General features: G+C 45.9%; 6 protein-coding genes across 6 annotated transcripts; 1 reads left to right on the top strand and 5 right to left on the bottom strand.

Annotated features, from left to right (window-relative positions):
- Positions 1-209: 209 nt before the first annotated feature.
- BGW36DRAFT_293158 (putative MFS transporter) lies at positions 210-2,102 on the bottom strand (the record flags this gene model as incomplete). The annotated part of the gene is made up of 6 exons (XM_046210971.1): positions 210-835; positions 900-1,284; positions 1,333-1,851; positions 1,898-1,926; positions 1,979-2,002; positions 2,054-2,102. 6 exons carry the CDS (start codon positions 2,100-2,102, stop codon positions 210-212), a joined length of 1,632 nt encoding a protein of 543 aa, XP_046074119.1.
- A 479-nt stretch (positions 2,103-2,581) lies between these two features.
- On the bottom strand, positions 2,582-3,562 carry BGW36DRAFT_128685 (UPF0136 domain protein). Its single transcript, XM_046209338.1, has 2 exons — positions 3,451-3,562; positions 2,582-3,396 (listed from the first exon to the last, which is right to left on the bottom strand). The coding sequence occupies exons 1-2, from the start codon at positions 3,451-3,453 to the stop codon at positions 3,061-3,063; spliced, it is 339 nt and encodes a 112-aa protein (XP_046074118.1). The 5' UTR covers positions 3,454-3,562; the 3' UTR covers positions 2,582-3,060.
- Positions 3,563-4,330: 768 nt separating this feature from the next.
- BGW36DRAFT_415482 (ankyrin repeat-containing domain protein) lies at positions 4,331-8,385 on the bottom strand (the record flags this gene model as incomplete). The annotated part of the gene is made up of 6 exons (XM_046219322.1): positions 4,331-4,873; positions 4,910-4,972; positions 5,009-6,232; positions 6,321-6,897; positions 6,949-7,210; positions 7,380-8,385. 6 exons carry the CDS (start codon positions 8,383-8,385, stop codon positions 4,331-4,333), a joined length of 3,675 nt encoding a protein of 1,224 aa, XP_046074117.1.
- Positions 8,386-9,756: 1,371 nt separating this feature from the next.
- Positions 9,757-11,224, bottom strand: BGW36DRAFT_291553 (uncharacterized protein; the record flags this gene model as incomplete). The annotated part of the gene is made up of 3 exons (XM_046210846.1): positions 9,757-10,563; positions 10,616-11,001; positions 11,059-11,224. The coding sequence occupies 3 exons, from the start codon at positions 11,222-11,224 to the stop codon at positions 9,757-9,759; spliced, it is 1,359 nt and encodes a 452-aa protein (XP_046074116.1).
- Positions 11,225-12,355: 1,131 nt separating this feature from the next.
- On the bottom strand, positions 12,356-13,510 carry BGW36DRAFT_357069 (uncharacterized protein; the record flags this gene model as incomplete). Its single annotated transcript, XM_046213844.1, has 1 exon — positions 12,356-13,510. The coding sequence occupies one exon, from the start codon at positions 13,508-13,510 to the stop codon at positions 12,356-12,358; it is 1,155 nt and encodes a 384-aa protein (XP_046074115.1).
- Positions 13,511-14,518: 1,008 nt separating this feature from the next.
- Positions 14,519-15,153, top strand: BGW36DRAFT_459587 (uncharacterized protein). Its single transcript, XM_046222052.1, has 2 exons — positions 14,519-14,542; positions 14,597-15,153. Exon 2 carries the CDS (start codon positions 14,619-14,621, stop codon positions 14,937-14,939), a length of 321 nt encoding a protein of 106 aa, XP_046074114.1. The 5' UTR covers positions 14,519-14,542; positions 14,597-14,618; the 3' UTR covers positions 14,940-15,153.
- The last annotated feature ends 567 nt before the right edge of the window (positions 15,154-15,720 follow it).

The raw sequence follows: 15,720 nt of genomic DNA, 5'->3' as shown, positions 1-15,720 counted from the left end.
GTTACGAATAAAATTAAACAAGCAATTAATAGGATTCCATTAATGTCTAATATATACCCTCGATGTTTTAATGCAAAGCCATGCATATGCAGAATCATGTATATCATATCTCATGAATGCCGCAATATAAACCGACAACCCAAACGCCGAACCAAATGGTAATGAATCATATCGTCAAATCCCTCCCTTTTCACATTCCAACCAGGATATCAATCTTCTTCATGCAGAACCCGTCCCTCATCGACCTCATCATCATCATCATCATCATCATCATCATCATCATCATCATCATCATCATCATCATCATCATCATCATCATCATCATCATCATCATCACCATCACCATCAGCGTCATGAAACCCATCCGTCTCGACAATATAAAAAACCGGCACTGCACCGAGCGCTGTCAAAACAGTCAAAATCCACCACGGCACAACCCCATATCCTTGCCTAATTCCAACCGTAAAAGCCCACCCGACAATCGCCGGCCCACTCGCCCTCCCAATCGCACTCACACTCACACCAACGCCGTTCAACGTGCCCAGGATCTTCAGGCTCGACGCCGTATTCGTGAGCAGGATCGTGCAACATGGGAAACAGAATATTACGAGCATTAGTTTCCACATCATTAACAAGAATACCGTCCCTAGGCGGATGCGCGCCGGTACGAGGACGGTGAAGGGCGTGACGGCGTAGAGGAATGGGAAGAGGATGGCGACGACTTTGAAGCAGTTTAATACCCCGTAGCGTCGTGCGGCGACGGGGAAGATGAGGAATTGCACGAACATGCCGATTATGCCGATGAGGGTGTACAGGATGCCGATTGTTTGGGAGTCTGAAGGAATTAGATTGGGGGGTTAGTATAGTGAGGGGGAAAAGGGAGGGGGTAGGGGACATACCGACGCCGAATCCGCCAGCGAATTTGAAGGGGAGTTTGACATCCGGGTTGTCGTGCATGTCTTGTTGGGGGTGGTGGAGGAAGACGGGGAAGAGGGAATCGAATGCCATGCTATGTAACGCCATCATGGTGTATGCAATCAGGACGAGAATTGACTGGGGCGTGAAGACCTCTCTGAAACTTGCGGGTTTTTGTTTGGGTTTTATGGTGTGTTTGGATATGTTGTTGAAATCATCGTCGGTATCTTGGAGGAGTCTGGTTCTCTCGTCGACGATATCATGCTTGGCATAGTGCTTGGGTTTTCTTTTGCCAGCGCAGGAGTTGGTTAATAGCTGACCGAGGACTAAGCCATAGTCGCGTTTATGTTTGCGAGTTACCAGGGTTTCCTAACCGGTGTGAGTTGGTGAATCTATTTCATGCATGATGGAATGTACCTCGAGAAACAGAAACCCAGTAGTAATCCCAACAACAAAGAGCAATGCAGACAAAATATTCGGCAGTGCAAATGGATATTTCTTGAAAATCTCCCAATCCCCAAAAATCCCGGGATGCTTAACCGCCGGATTCGCCAGAGCTCCACCAAATGCCGGACCAAAAATACTACCTATCGTCCACACCAACGGCATAATACTAAATGCTCGCGGCTGCAGTTCCCTTTCCGGAACCAGTTCCGCTACCATGGTACGAATAATGCCAACATTCCCATTCATCAGCCCCAAAAACGCTCGGGCAATAAGGAGCGAAACGAGGGATTTCGAGAAGCCGAACATCAGCGAAAAAAACATCGTTGATGTGAGACCCAGCAGGATTGTGTATTTGCGTCCGACTCGGTCTGAAAATGCGCCCCAGGGAACGGCCATCACGCACTGGCTGATGGCGGCCACCGCGGACGAGATGCCGACCCATTTTGCGATTTCATTTTTGCGCACGCCGACGCTTTCCATCATCTCGGGCTGGTATGGTTAGAACATGATTTAAGGACGGAGAAGGAAGGCGTACGAGATATGGGAGCACCGATGTGAAGACCACTGGAGCTCGTCAACTTTGTCCATGCGAGATGGTTATACGTATTTGTCTTACCAGGTTCTGCGAACCGACATATTGCTAGTACTAGTTAGAAGGCTGCTTCTTAGATTGATACCACAGACTACTCACATAATATTAGAAGCTGCCTAACCGGCAGCTTTGGCTCTCTATGTAGCATCTTGTTTAACGGACTTGCCGCGAGGAGATCGGTTAAAGAAAGAAAAAAGCACAATAGAATATGATATGATTCCTCTCTAGAAACACCTATATCTAGAATGCGAGACAGAACAAAACCTCATCAATCCGTCCCCAGCAGGCACCCAGCTTATCTGTCAAGTAGAGATCAGAGCAAAAACAACAAAACAAATACGAAGAAAAGATTCCAAGCGCCATCGCGAGTGGGGAGTCGTCGCCTTAGTAGTTAAGCCTGTTGCGGGTCAGGTGGCGGGCAAAGTTTTTTACATGTCGCTAACTGCAAAAGAGCTAGGCAGTCGAGGGAGATCGGCAGTGGAGCCGCCTTTGACACACTCTCTCTGCATGTGAACAACCACTGAATGGTGTTGCATCTGTCAATCAGATAACTGGACTCCGGAAGATTGTGAGTCTTGCATCACAGTGGTCGATCGATCTGCGGGTGGTTCGTTCAGCAAGAAACATGGACGCATATGCATTATGCAAAGGAGCACGTGCTGTACTCTCATCCGCATGAGATTAGGTGAGTCATCACAAAATAAAACGGGTCAGAAATTTGAATATGAGAGAGGCGCGGCTGGATAATTATCCGGAGCTTTGATAGTGGACAACCCCGCTTCAGTTGTATTTGATGTCAGACAGTTAGTTGCAAAGCTGATCCATCACGAGGTCGCATTATTAATGTATGTTAGCTCCGATTCTTTCACAGAGTCAGGGTCGGGGGTAATCAATGCTGCAGATTAACAACATTAATTAATTAGAAATCGTATAGATATTCACCAGAACTGAGTAACCAGTTCTTGTCCATTAACCAGTTCTTGTCCATTGACTAGTATTTAGCTACACTCCTAACCCGATCCATCGTACATGTGAATCATGGAATGCTTCTCCAGGCAGAGGTAGAGACGACAACTGCTCCCGATTCCATCCGTATTTATTACATCTCAAATCCGGCTAGCCCTCTTATCACGATACGCCAACCCAAACAACACCAGGCCATATGTCGCCAACACACTAAGCGCGACAGGAACCGGCTTACGGAGCCGAATCGCTCGCGGCACAGAGGCACCGCCTAGCACGGTTGATGCCAACAGCCCAATTTCCTCGCCGTACGACTGGTTATTGCGCAGACGGACCAAGCTGAGCAGGTAGAGCGCGCCGACCGACAGACCTGCTGCGATGGATGGGATGGACCCGGTGCGGGCATAGCCGATGGCGCCGCCCAGGGAGGTGAGCAGCGAGAGGACGCCGGCGGATGTTTGGGTGAATTCTGAGGAGGGCTGAGACAGGTTAGTGAGTATATTAGCAGTGTGGAATAACATCAGCCATCATACCATTGTGAAATATAGTTGAATTGTGTTATTGAGGAAGATATTCGACTTGTTCGACAGCTAAAAAATAATATGTCATGTTGTCGTTGCCATGTTATTGTCCGGACTCCGAACGCAGTTCCGAGGCCGATTATTACTAATCTCCCGGCCCGCTCTGATTGGCTATTCTTGCGATCTATATCAATCCACGACTGATTTCAGCATTGGGAAATGTGGTTCTATGAAATAAATGTGTTGTGGAAAATGAACCTGGAATATTTGAATAATGTGTCTCCGGGCCCGTGTCTGGCGCTGAAAATTAGGTTACGATTGCTTTTCAACCACAATTTTAATATTGATTTGGTATTCGCAACATCACTGGTAATTATTATGGCATTGATACCGGAAACCTTCGTGTAAGGATATACATATAGCCCGCGGCCAATAAAGAACTTCCACATGAACTGTAGGTAGCCAGGGTCTTGAAGGCTCATAATTTTCTGCTGCCCTTTTGACTCGCCAGGAACAACTTAAAATGTGCTAGCAGCTTTTTACAGTACTGTTATTGGTACCGTCCTCACCGTGTACATTAAGTACAGTCAGTCCCCTTCTAGTAACAATTTGGCTGTATCATCAGAACTTTGTTCTCTGTTTCTTTTCTCTCTTTGCACGTCTCCCCCATCCTGTACATCAACCTCAGACCGTAGCATGTTGCGTAGGGTATTAGTATTATACTAAATGGATTTTATCGTCTTCTTTCTGCCTTCTTCACCATTAGTGTCCTTATTTCGTATCATTTTGGATTTGACAGGCACTTGCACCCTACTATCGCTCTTCTATCAAGTGCCTCATCGATTGTGCCTCAGTGAGATCTATGATCCTCGCTTAGCATCAAGATCACTTGCTATGGCTCAGAATGATATCGTTTGGCCCTTTTATTTCCTCTTTTCACACCTGCTCCCATCTTCTGAAGCAGCCTAACGATAGATATACGCTTATTTAATAACGCCCACGAAAGTGGTGTTCGGCCATTTCTATCCACTGACTCCACAGCCGCACCTTTTTCAATCAATAGCTTTGCTACCTCCTCATTTTCAACCCAAGATAATGGTGTTCGGCCACTTTCATCCACCGAATCCACTGCAGCGCCATTTTGGATCAATAATTCCGCTATTTCCTCGTCTTCACACCAGGACAAGGGTGTTCTGCCATTTTCATCCATTGAATCCACTTTCGCACCGTTTTTTATCAATAATTCCACCACTCTCATTCTGGACAAAGGAAATCGAATATAAATGTTTGGATGGCTCTGCACAGCCCCGGATAGTGGTGTTCTGCCACTGTCATCTTGGGAATTGATAACTGCTCCGTTTTCAAGTAAGGTTTTTGTTATTGTCTCATGCCCATTTTGAGCAGCCCAGAAAATTGGTGTTCGGCCATCATTATCCTTGGAATTGATATCTGCTCCATTTTTAATTAAGACTTTTGTTATTGCTTCGCGCCCAAATATGACAGCCCAGAAAATCGGTGTTTGACCATCATTATCCTCCAAATTGATATCTGCTCCATTTTCAATTAAGACCTTTGTTGTTGTTTCTTGCCCATATATAACAGCCCGGGAAATTGGTGTTCGGCCATCATTATCCTTGGAATTGATATCTACTCCATTTTCAATTAAGACTTTTGTTGTTGTCTCATGCCCATTTTGAGCAGCCCAGGATAGTGGTGTTCTGCCACTGTCATCTTGGGAATTGATAACTGCTCCGTTTTCAAGTAAGGTTTTTGTTATTGTCTCATGCCCATTTTGAGCAGCCCAGAAAATTGGTGTTCGGCCATCATTATCCTTGGAATTGATATCTGCTCCATTTTCAATTAAGACTTTTGTTGTTATCTTATGCCCATATTGAGCAGCCCAGAAAATTGGTGTTTGTTCATAATTATCCTTAGAATTGATATCCACTCCATTTTCGAGTAAGGTTTTTGTTGTTGTCTCATGCCCATTTCGAGCAGCCCAGAAAAGCGGTGTTTTGCCGTGATTATCCTTAGAATTTGGATTCAAGCCCATCTGGATCAGGTGTAAGATGATCTTCTCAAAGCCAAGGCAAGCTAGTATGTGACCAGAAAGATTGGTCAAGGGAGGGTTCTCTAAAACTTCGCGCAAATTTAAGTGAAACAACAAGCGATAACTCTCAAAGTTGCCCAGCCCATAAGTATTGAAATATGCTGTAGCTAGATCGAAAACCGCACCTGGTAGCTCATCACTTGCTCGAAGGTGGCGAGCCCACTCTGTAGCAGCATAGTAAAATATTGTCCTTTTAAAACTCTCCTGCTCCTTTGCCCACCAATTGACAAGGTATTTCCTCGACTTTTCTTCATCTTCCTTAGGCGAGATACTCAAGTATGTTAGACAAGTACCCGCAATGTTACTGTGCCATTGCCGTTTATCAATACCGAAAATTTCCTTCTGCCTAGAGAGATACTCTTGAAAAGAGTAATGTACCATACGAATGGTAGATGTCTCCTGGTCAACCACTATCAAACCATGACAACACCGCAGCAAGACTTCTTGCTCAGGCTTTCCTGTCGGGTCAAAAGATTTATCATCATCTCTAACGGCAAGGGAGCATAAAAGTGCATCCACAGTAAATGAACGCCCCGCTAAATGAATCCATGCAATAGTCTTTTTTGCTAGCTCAAACATGGCTTTTGGTTGCTGCTGAATTCGAGTCATTGTTTTCACAAATGCTTCGTCAAGGTTGGATGGCAGCCTTGTTAGGCATTCTCGGCGATCGCGTTCATTTATCTCCTGCAAAACAGCTTGAACTTGTAGAACCGGCAACAGAAATCTATATCTCATAATCAGTAAATTGTAGAAACGTTGTGATTTAGTAGACTTGCATTCCTCTAGCTGAGTTAATGACTTTGGCAATAATGTTTTTTTTGAGCTGTTCGTTCATGGCTTTAGATGCAGAATCTCTAGGGCCGCCAAGTTCTGTTTCGATATAACACCGAATATCGTTTTCATGAGCTTTGATGGTAACGCTATGCTCGTCTTTCAAGTACTCTAGAACTGTTTCCTGGATAAATGGACGGCCGGTGACGAAAAGCTGAACAGACAGCCCGTGACACATCGATCTTAAAAGCAGCCGCAGGTTGTGTGGTTCCAATTCATCAAGGGCATCTATGCAAATATAAACTCGATCAAACTCAGCGCAAGTTGTAAGGAGAAGGTCTTTTGCATTCTCTAAGCCAAGGGGGTTTCCTTGCTTCTTCAAGGCTTCGCATCGATCTTCGATAGATTTTGGAATTCCAGTCTTTTCAGATAAAGAGCTTAAGAGTTGTTCGGTGATTGAGCTAAAGAGGTTCTCTGTCGTCTGCTTGGCCTGGTCTCGATAGTCACAGTATACGTATGCTAGGCCGACTTTGTCCTGTGTGGCAGTATGTTCGGTCAATCTATCAATCACAAGAGACCTTGTTGAGATAGTCAGGTATATGCCCAAGAATAGACTTGTTTCAACTTACGAAATAACTGTTTTTCCGGAACCTGGGTCTCCATAACAACACATTGTTTGGAAAGTAGGAGATCCTGAGGACCAATCGACATAACCTGGATCCTTAAGCAGCCATAAGCCTGTTCCTTCAACCCTGGGCTTTTTGACATCCGCGTGTCGTGCTGATGGGTTAAGTGAAGTCAGCCATTCGAAGATTTTAAGCCACTTTTTCTGTACATGCTGTTCCTCTAGGCGCGTTTCGATTCTATTTACAGATCCCTCTATTCCCTGAACTATATACCCAAGTCAGCAAGACCTCATCTACACACTGTAGATAAATTAATGGAAACAGCAAGAATGAGAAATAAATATAGTCGGTTTTATTTTGCTAGCGAGAAAAAACCGCCACATTTTCTGGTTCGAAATCCTCATAAGGAGAAGAAGAAATCGTTAACAACTGACGCTGAGGTATTAATGTGCGCGCCTCAGGCGTGCTCCTGATCTCCGTCACGTCGATAACCTGAAGAAGCTCCTTAGCATACGCAGCCGCTGTTGCAGCAGCATACCTTTTCCATTTGTCATTTTTATGACTGTCACAATAGTCGCTGATGCCACGGATGACGAGACACGGGAAATCGTTCATCAGCCCTGCTGCTTCAGTTTCGAAACAGAGACAATCTGGGAACATATCGCGGACTTTGGCATCTTTTATGACCTTGTTACCAGAAGCAATGGTACCGTAGTAAAAATAAGGATCCAGGTCGGCTCGTTCTTCACGTCTCACTTCTTTCTTACGGTCACATTGGCTACAATCTCTGCTGCCAACAGTATGTATATAACCCGGCTCAAATAGGCGATCATGTTCAGCTCCTTGGTAAACGTAGCCGGTTCCTTGTCGCGGTTTAACCATCACTGGGTAATTTTTACGCATGTCCTCCAAAATAGCAGGTACATCACTTCCCAATTTTTCATGTTTGCTTCGAAGTGTGCTCAAGGCGCTAAGCAGGACTCGAGGTGGCGCGTTTAGTGCACCAAGCTTCTCAACCCCGTTTGTCGTGACTTTTTCAAAATCATATTGTCTAACACCTCCACAATTATTGTCGTTACCAACCACCACATCACCCAGCCGGATATCAGTCTCCTCAGATGGTATACCGCCGCCAGTACCAACCATCAGTCCAAATTTGATAGCTGGAAAGCTGGAGAGTAACTGGATCGCAGTAGCTGTAGCAGGTGTTGTTCCATAGCGTTCAGATGGAAGAGTTGCGATGACTACATTATGCTTATTACCATTTGGGCCAATGATGGAGCCCAGTGCGTAGTTATTGTGATCGTTCTCGTGCTTCTGCTTAGGAGGAGCATGCTGCTCGTCGAGCATCGATTCAGCGGCTGTCCTTTCAAAGTGTAACGCCGTGATCCACCCAACCGTGTAGTCGGAGTTGTCCAACTGAGGCTGGTCTTGAGACATGATGTACCGGTACTAGTATATCATCGCTATGGGGTGCCTGTCGATACTCGAAGGAAAAAGAAGACAACTTCAAATTAGAGATTGGATGATGTGTGAGGGGGAGGCTGAAAAAGCAATTCCAACATCGTTGACAGTAAACCGGTATTAGCACACCAGATGGCAGGGATTGTGGGCGGTGCTCAGCCTTGTCGAAAACGACACCATGAAATGATTGGTATATACTGGAAGGCGTCATTCACCGCCCATTTAATGAGCCAGTTTAGGCAGCGTTGACAACTGTATCCGTGTCTCCTATCTGGAGGCTGAAAGCCGAATTGCTATTACTGGCTGTTCTTTTAAAATGCTCCGGTCATTTTTGGGCATTAACGATTGTGGTGTATATGTTCGCCCAAGGCACCCAGTCACGTGCAGAGAAAATGCTTTTATATCAATTCTAATTTCTACCCTGTTTTACTCTCCAGTCAGCCCAAATTCGCGCTATTAATGTATTTACACTCCTATACGTACCCTGTATTTCCTGTCACCTGCATCATGGCTACGGCGGATATAATTTTGCAAGGCTGGATTCGGGGCTGGGGCTAAAAGTAAAGCGTACGTTTCTTTTTTATTTACCTCATACTACATGCATCGATTGATACCCAAACTAACTTTGGCACACTTCTTTTGACTGCCTTGTGGGGGATCATGGGTTGTTGTAAAGATTTATCGTGCAGGAAGACAAACAGCGCACTGGTACAGATATCATCTGTGCCTTTAATTACGTCTGGGCCATATGTTACATCTCAGTGTATGATTGAAAATTGAATAAAATCAAAATATAAACACTCTGTTATCATGAATAAGAAATAAAAATATAGCCGATAAAAACAAGCCTACCTTTATCTTAACCTGCGCGCTCACAACTTACAAGCGAATGACCATAATCAAGATGAAACCTCTGCGCAACTCCAAATATCTCTGAAAGTAATTTAACGTTATATCTCGTGGCGAAGCTCGATTACGAGATTCGGAAACACCTTATTACTATATTGAATATCCACCAGAAGGTAAAAGTGTAAAACCTCATTCAGCTCAGCCAGCCAGCCTTGTGTAGAAAGTCCACTCACCAGTAGACGACCACGGGTGGTTTTGATGATCATGATGATGAAATTGTTGTGGGATATAGCGGTGTGATTGAGTCGGTTGGTTGTCTTGCCATACTAAATAGATCAGGGAGAAGAGAGATTTGTGTTTGTTCTTCAATCAAGGTTAAGAATTTGATTATGATTTGCGTCGAACTTAGCTTGGTTGTCCAAGAGCCTCATTCATTCATCTCTGCTTTCTTCAAACTAACCCAACAATCAGATCTGGCTGAGAAGCGCTGTTGCAATTCTAACCAGATGCATCGATGACATCGTCCGAATTCGTCGAGGGCCGCGCAACCGCTGGAATAGTAGCATCGGACAGAACTGTCTCTTGGCGCGGATCAGGAGTGTAGACGTATCGCGGCAAACCCGCCATTTTTTCCTCTGGACTAGTTTCGTTGTCGGAGTAGACCAACCTTGTCTTTGCCTTTTCCTTTTCCTTCTTTCCCTTCTTCTCGTCAGCTGCCGGCTCTGGTTTTGGAGTCTGTGATGCCGAGGCTCCATCGGCCGCCCTGGCGGCTCCTGAGATTAAATCGTCAACGGAACTCGACAGCGGAACTCCCGATGCAGGGGGCTCGCCTATTGGGGTAGATTGGCCGTAGTTGTGAGCGGATGGCGGTGGTGCGGCAGGTAGCTGGTGCATCTGATGCATTTGTTGCGGGTTCACTGGAGGAGCGCCAAAAGCTGGACGTTGGGGAAGGCCAGGTGCTGTTGGTAAGCTACCTTGACGGGGTGGGAATGGTGGTAAATTCGATGGCGGAGTATGAGTTCTTGCAGGGAGTTGTGATTGTTGTTGTTGTTGCGCAAAAGGAAGGGGTGCAGCTGTAGCTGTGTAGGATGTCGCAGGCTGTCCAGTCTGGAACTGAGGTGGAGAGGCGAATTGCGAGCCTGGATATTGCTGTTGTCCGCCTGGCGAAAAGGTTTGGTAGACAGGGCTGGGGGCATGTTGATAAGGAGGATTCGTAGAGCCATATGGCTGTGTATAGGAAGTATATTGTTGAGCAGCCGGGCCATTGCTAACTGGCTGCTGGGTCTGGGTATATTGTTGCTGCCCCTAAAAAGACATGAGCACAGTCCTTCTGAATATTATTGAAAAATAGTAAAACACTCACAAGACCACTTTGAGGCTGCGCACTCTGCCCGGCTCCAACAGGTGTAGCATCACCACTACTCCCATCCGCCGTCTTTTCAGCTGCCATTTTGGCTTTATGCTCCGCCAGCCGTTTCTTCAAATCCGACATCTCCAGCTTTGGCTTCTTCGCCTGACCGCCGTCTTTCGCGAGACCTGGTGGCGGATTCCCCGTTGCCGCGCGACGCTCGGTTTCTGCTTGCTGGAATTGTGTGATGACGCGCTGGTTATGCGCTTGGACGACGTCGTCGGGGACGCCTTCCATGCCGAAAATCTCAATATCTAGACTTGATCGATTGGGCAGTGCGTTGTCGACGGCACTTAGCTGTTCTTTGTGGACTTGGCTCATGTGAACCGACAGACCTAGACTCTTGTTTCAGTATCATGAAAAAAGAATATTCAGAGAAAGGGTTTTATTACCTCCTGCTGTGTTGAGCCGCCTGCCACATCTTTCGCATTTGAAATGCTTGGCTTTTTGGTGCGAAATGAGGATTTTCAAATCATCAAAGTCTCGTTCGCAGTAGTAGCACCACGGTCGGCCAAGGAGTTCTTCGAGGTCTGGATGACCGCGCTTCTTTTTAACCATGATTAAATTTTCGGATCTATTATTCGGCCCTTTATTGATTGGTTATTAACGATATGTGAGGTGAGGGAGTCAAATCAGAGCATCCATGTAGTTATGAAAAAGTGATGGCGGGCACTGGTCGTCGGAAATTCCTTGTAGGGAGTGGTATTGTCAGGACCCACTTCTGACATGACAAGATTGTTTGTCAGGTTTGACAAATTTTCGGGAGTCTGATACAGACCCTATTTACTAACAATTTACTAGAAGTAAAAAATATTTTTATAAAATAATTCTAAACTTATTTATTCTATATATAAATACTAAAAAATGTGCTAAATCTAATAAAAGATATTCTTAGTATCATTTTAAAAGCTAAAAGCATTTATCGAGATTATATTATATTATAAAAATCAGTTATAATTGAATTGATTTATAAAAAATCACTATTAATAAGATTATAAAGCTATTTAAATTAATAAAAATTAATAATATATTTTTAAAGGGAACAAATACTTATCTTTTAAGTAAAACGAGAACCTGTGAATTCCCGCGTCGGGCAAGGTGCGCCCGTACGTCGTCTTGTCACGCACCTCACCGGCAGCCAGCATTGCCATATTCTCCGCCTTGAGCATTGACATCGGCTCCTTTCTCTCGTAGGAATTGCACAATGTCAATATGTCCTCTTCTAGAAGGAACCTGGAGAGCATTGCCATTGAATCCACCTTGAGCGTTGACATCGGTATTGTATGCAAAGTCCCTGGACTTGTGTGCCACCACGTCCTACATGTAGGTCAAAGGAATTTTAATATGACCAACGTAGATGCTCCATGTACAACGCACGATGTGCGCGTCGGATCTGAAGTGATTGCTTCGAGTCTTGATTAATTGATTAGGATCAAGATATTCGTACTATCTAACTATCACACTATGAGAAGGCTTCCTAAAACCCATTTAACATAAAGGGAAAAAAAATGCAACTCTGAAATTCGGCTGACGGTCGAAATAGACATAATGTATTTGACGCCTACTTGCGGATCAACTAGCGCCGATATATGCTTCTCAGGAATATGCCCAGAAACATCAAGCTAACTCGTCGTCACAACTCTTTGCTCCTTGACTATATTATTTTGCGGCCCAAGCCCTTTCTGTGCTTTATGCGCTGGGATCAGAGCAACACTTGTCATTGCAAGCACCATCACATCCGATGCTGTAGGCACTGTCGAATCCCGGAGCATCAATAGTGGGCTCACCCTGGTGGTTGGAGAGATAGCACTTCTTGGAACGTGCGTGATAGTCGACACTGTGGCAAGGAGTCAATTCAGCACAGGCATCCATACACTCTTTGAGCGAGTTCTTGTCCTGGGTATCCAAGTACTCCGCACCATGACGCTTGCCACAATTCATCTTGAAGACCACGCCGGAGCGAGTGTACTGGCGGTGATCTGCTCCAGGGCATTCCACGGTACATCGGGGCGTAAGGTCAACTTGTTGAGGGATAGTAGGTGGAGCCACAGCGTACGCGAAGTCGTGGTTGGGACAAGGGACGTTTCCAGGCTGGTCGGATGTCATAAGATAACAGCCATTGCCGTTGGGGGTGTCCCAGTTTATGGCAAGACAACCATCGGTTCCGCTGCATGTGTCAATACATTCATGGTAGCTGTTTGCCGTCGTTTGCTGGAGAGTACCATGCCAACCATGGTAGTTGCATTGTAACTTGAAAAAGGCACCGTCAGGGGCTGGATAAATCAGATCATGACCATCTGGACATGTGGGCAGTGACGTATACTGGGGATCGGCGGGCTGCGGAGTAACAGGCTGTCCAGCACCGGGTTGAGGGAACACTGGCTGGCCACCAGTAGGCTGTCCAGTACCGGGTTGAGGGAACAATGACTGACCACCAGTAGGCTGTCCAGTACCGGGTTGAGGGAACACTGGCTGACCACCAGTAGGCTGTCCAGTACCGGGTTGAGGGAATACTGGCTGACCACCAGTAGGCTGTCCAGTACCAGGTTGAGGGAACACTGGCTGGCCACCAGTAGGCTGGCCACCAGTACCGGGCTGAGGGAACACTGGCTGACCACCAGTAGGCTGTCCAGTACCGGGTTGAGGGAACACCGGCTGGCCACCAGTAGGCTGTCCAGTACCGGGCTGAGGGAACACCGGCACCAGAGCAGAGCCTGGTTGTGGAAAAAGTGGCTGTTGGCCAAAACCGGGTTGGGGGAAGACAGGCTGGTTTTGTGAAAACACTCCCCGAGTAAACAAGAGGAACGTAAGGAAGGAAAAGAAACTATTGTCAGGAGGACCCATGTTGGTAGTGTGGCTAACGGGAGAAATGAGAGAGGTACAAAGGACTAATGAGCAGCACCAGCGAAGACATTTACATGACTTTATATGGTCCCAGAGAACATGCGTTCGAGTGCGCATTACAGTCAATAATCTTCACATACGCGTTGCGCTCACCGTCTTTCCTGAATATGATACGTTTAGTGCATCCGACATATATCCCTTCTCTGGTGGAGCACCTGTGTGTCTCAAGCCGTCTGGTCAATAATATCGGTGATCTTTCTCGGACTGGGCAATTTTGGTATGAACGTGAGGTGTGATGAATGGAGCTCCATACGCAAGTCAATTAGACCTTACATGAGACGGGATCTCGTGAGGACACGGGCTGAGCTGAATGTCTGGCTTGAACAGTTCGGTAGCCTTGTCTGCATGTAATATGGAGCCCATCGCAAACCACTGTTTCTGTCTCGGTAACAGATCGATCTGGCGCCAGGATCAGCAAGAAGGACTATTGCACACCTATGTGGTGCAGCCAGATCTTCAACCCAAGAAGTCCAAGATCAACATTAAGTAACTTACGATGTATGCAGCGTAATGCAGCCATGGCCGAATTTTTCCTTTAGGAGTAACAGAATGATGCCGAACTTGAATCCGTTTCTATTCCCTATAGCTCGAAATCCAGAGACTGCTAATCAGCGTTCGTCGTGTGCCTCCCTGGCATCCATTAATTTTGCCTTTTTATGCGTAATTGAGGAATGCAATCGAGTATCCGACATCGCGGCCTTAGTCGAAGATAAACATACTCCGTAGACTAATGAATAATAAACATAATATGAGCAAATTTCTCCTTGCTTCATGCAGTATTATTTCAGTCTTATGACACAATTTCAGAAGAGGGTGACCGTCCCCAAGACTACTAGCTGCAGGGGCAGGAACCATCGTAATAACCGGCCAGTTCATACTGCCAAAACTTATATAAGTGCACACATCTTTCTTGCCAGAGACTCACCAAACACATTCATCTCTGGAGCTGACAGGATCCTCTACGTTCGCCAAGTAAGAGACTCGCGACAACTCCTACTTATTACTTAAACTAACCGGATACTCTAGACTCTAATACCACCCATCCACCATGGTTGCCATTATATCTCTCGCATGCCTGTGCCTCGCGAGCTTCGCCAGTGCGCAGCGTCCCTGGATTCCTATACCCATCCCGATTCCCCAGCCTGCTCCAGCCCCGGCTCCTGCTCCAGCTCCAGCTCCTGCTCCAGCTCCAGCTCCAGCCCCTGCCCCGGCTCCAGTGCCTGCGATTAGTCCCAGTGTTGTTGCCCAAGCCCAAGCTGCTTGCAACAGTGCTTTTCCCGGCACCGACCCCTTGTTCCGTGGGGATGGTTCTCCTTACGGTTGTGCTCCCGCCGTTTGCGGTCAGCCTGGTGTTAATATCCAATGCTAAATTTCCTCGTGTACGTGGAAGTAGTTTTCTCTGAGCTACCTGCCGCTCACTTTGGGAAAGAGGCTGTTCATTTCAGGACAATGGGCTTATGAAGCCGTCAAAGTTGCCATATACTGTCAGATGTCTGTTTTTAGCCTCGACTTTTTCTACGCTCTCTTAGACGCAGTCATTAAATGCATAAAAATAATTAGGCAACTTGAATTGAGAATGTCCGACGTTTTTCTATAACTGATTATCATAATATGAGCGGGATGGTCTGGCTAGCATGGTTGCACCGATGAATGCTTCAATGGTACGGACTTTTTGTGTCAGAACAATTGAGTTACGTGGCAAATTCGATTGGATTGAGATCCAAACCTGAGTTGCAACGAACTCAATTATCTAGACGTATTTATATGCGAATTTACACTAATATTTGCCATCAGTGGCGAGGTGATGAAAATTGAGTAATTAATGTCAGTATTTGGCGTAGTGTTTTGGCGCTATTGAATATCATTTTGGGTGTTTTGAACCTATTCCCAAAATGCTTAGTGACAAATATTTTGACATACTCGCTGTCTCGTGAATTCATCGCCTATGTAGCTCACGTTTGAATCATTGACTTTGAAGCTTCGATGCGTATCCTCGTGTAATTAATCATTCATTGATTTACACGCTATTATTTACAAGACCGTGGGTCGGATCAGCATTGGGCTATTTAGTGCAGTACTCGTGAGTACTTGGTAACTGAAGTAGCTAAACATCGGAGTGTATCGAGAACCCCCCACAGATGCTTGCCAAA

This window comes from Talaromyces proteolyticus, assembly GCF_021365285.1.
Source record: "Talaromyces proteolyticus strain PMI_201 chromosome Unknown BGW36scaffold_4, whole genome shotgun sequence".
Classification (NCBI taxonomy): domain Eukaryota; kingdom Fungi; phylum Ascomycota; class Eurotiomycetes; order Eurotiales; family Trichocomaceae; genus Talaromyces; species Talaromyces proteolyticus.
The sequence above is the reverse complement of the archived record's forward strand: the minus strand, read 5'-3'. Positions and strand labels throughout refer to the sequence as shown.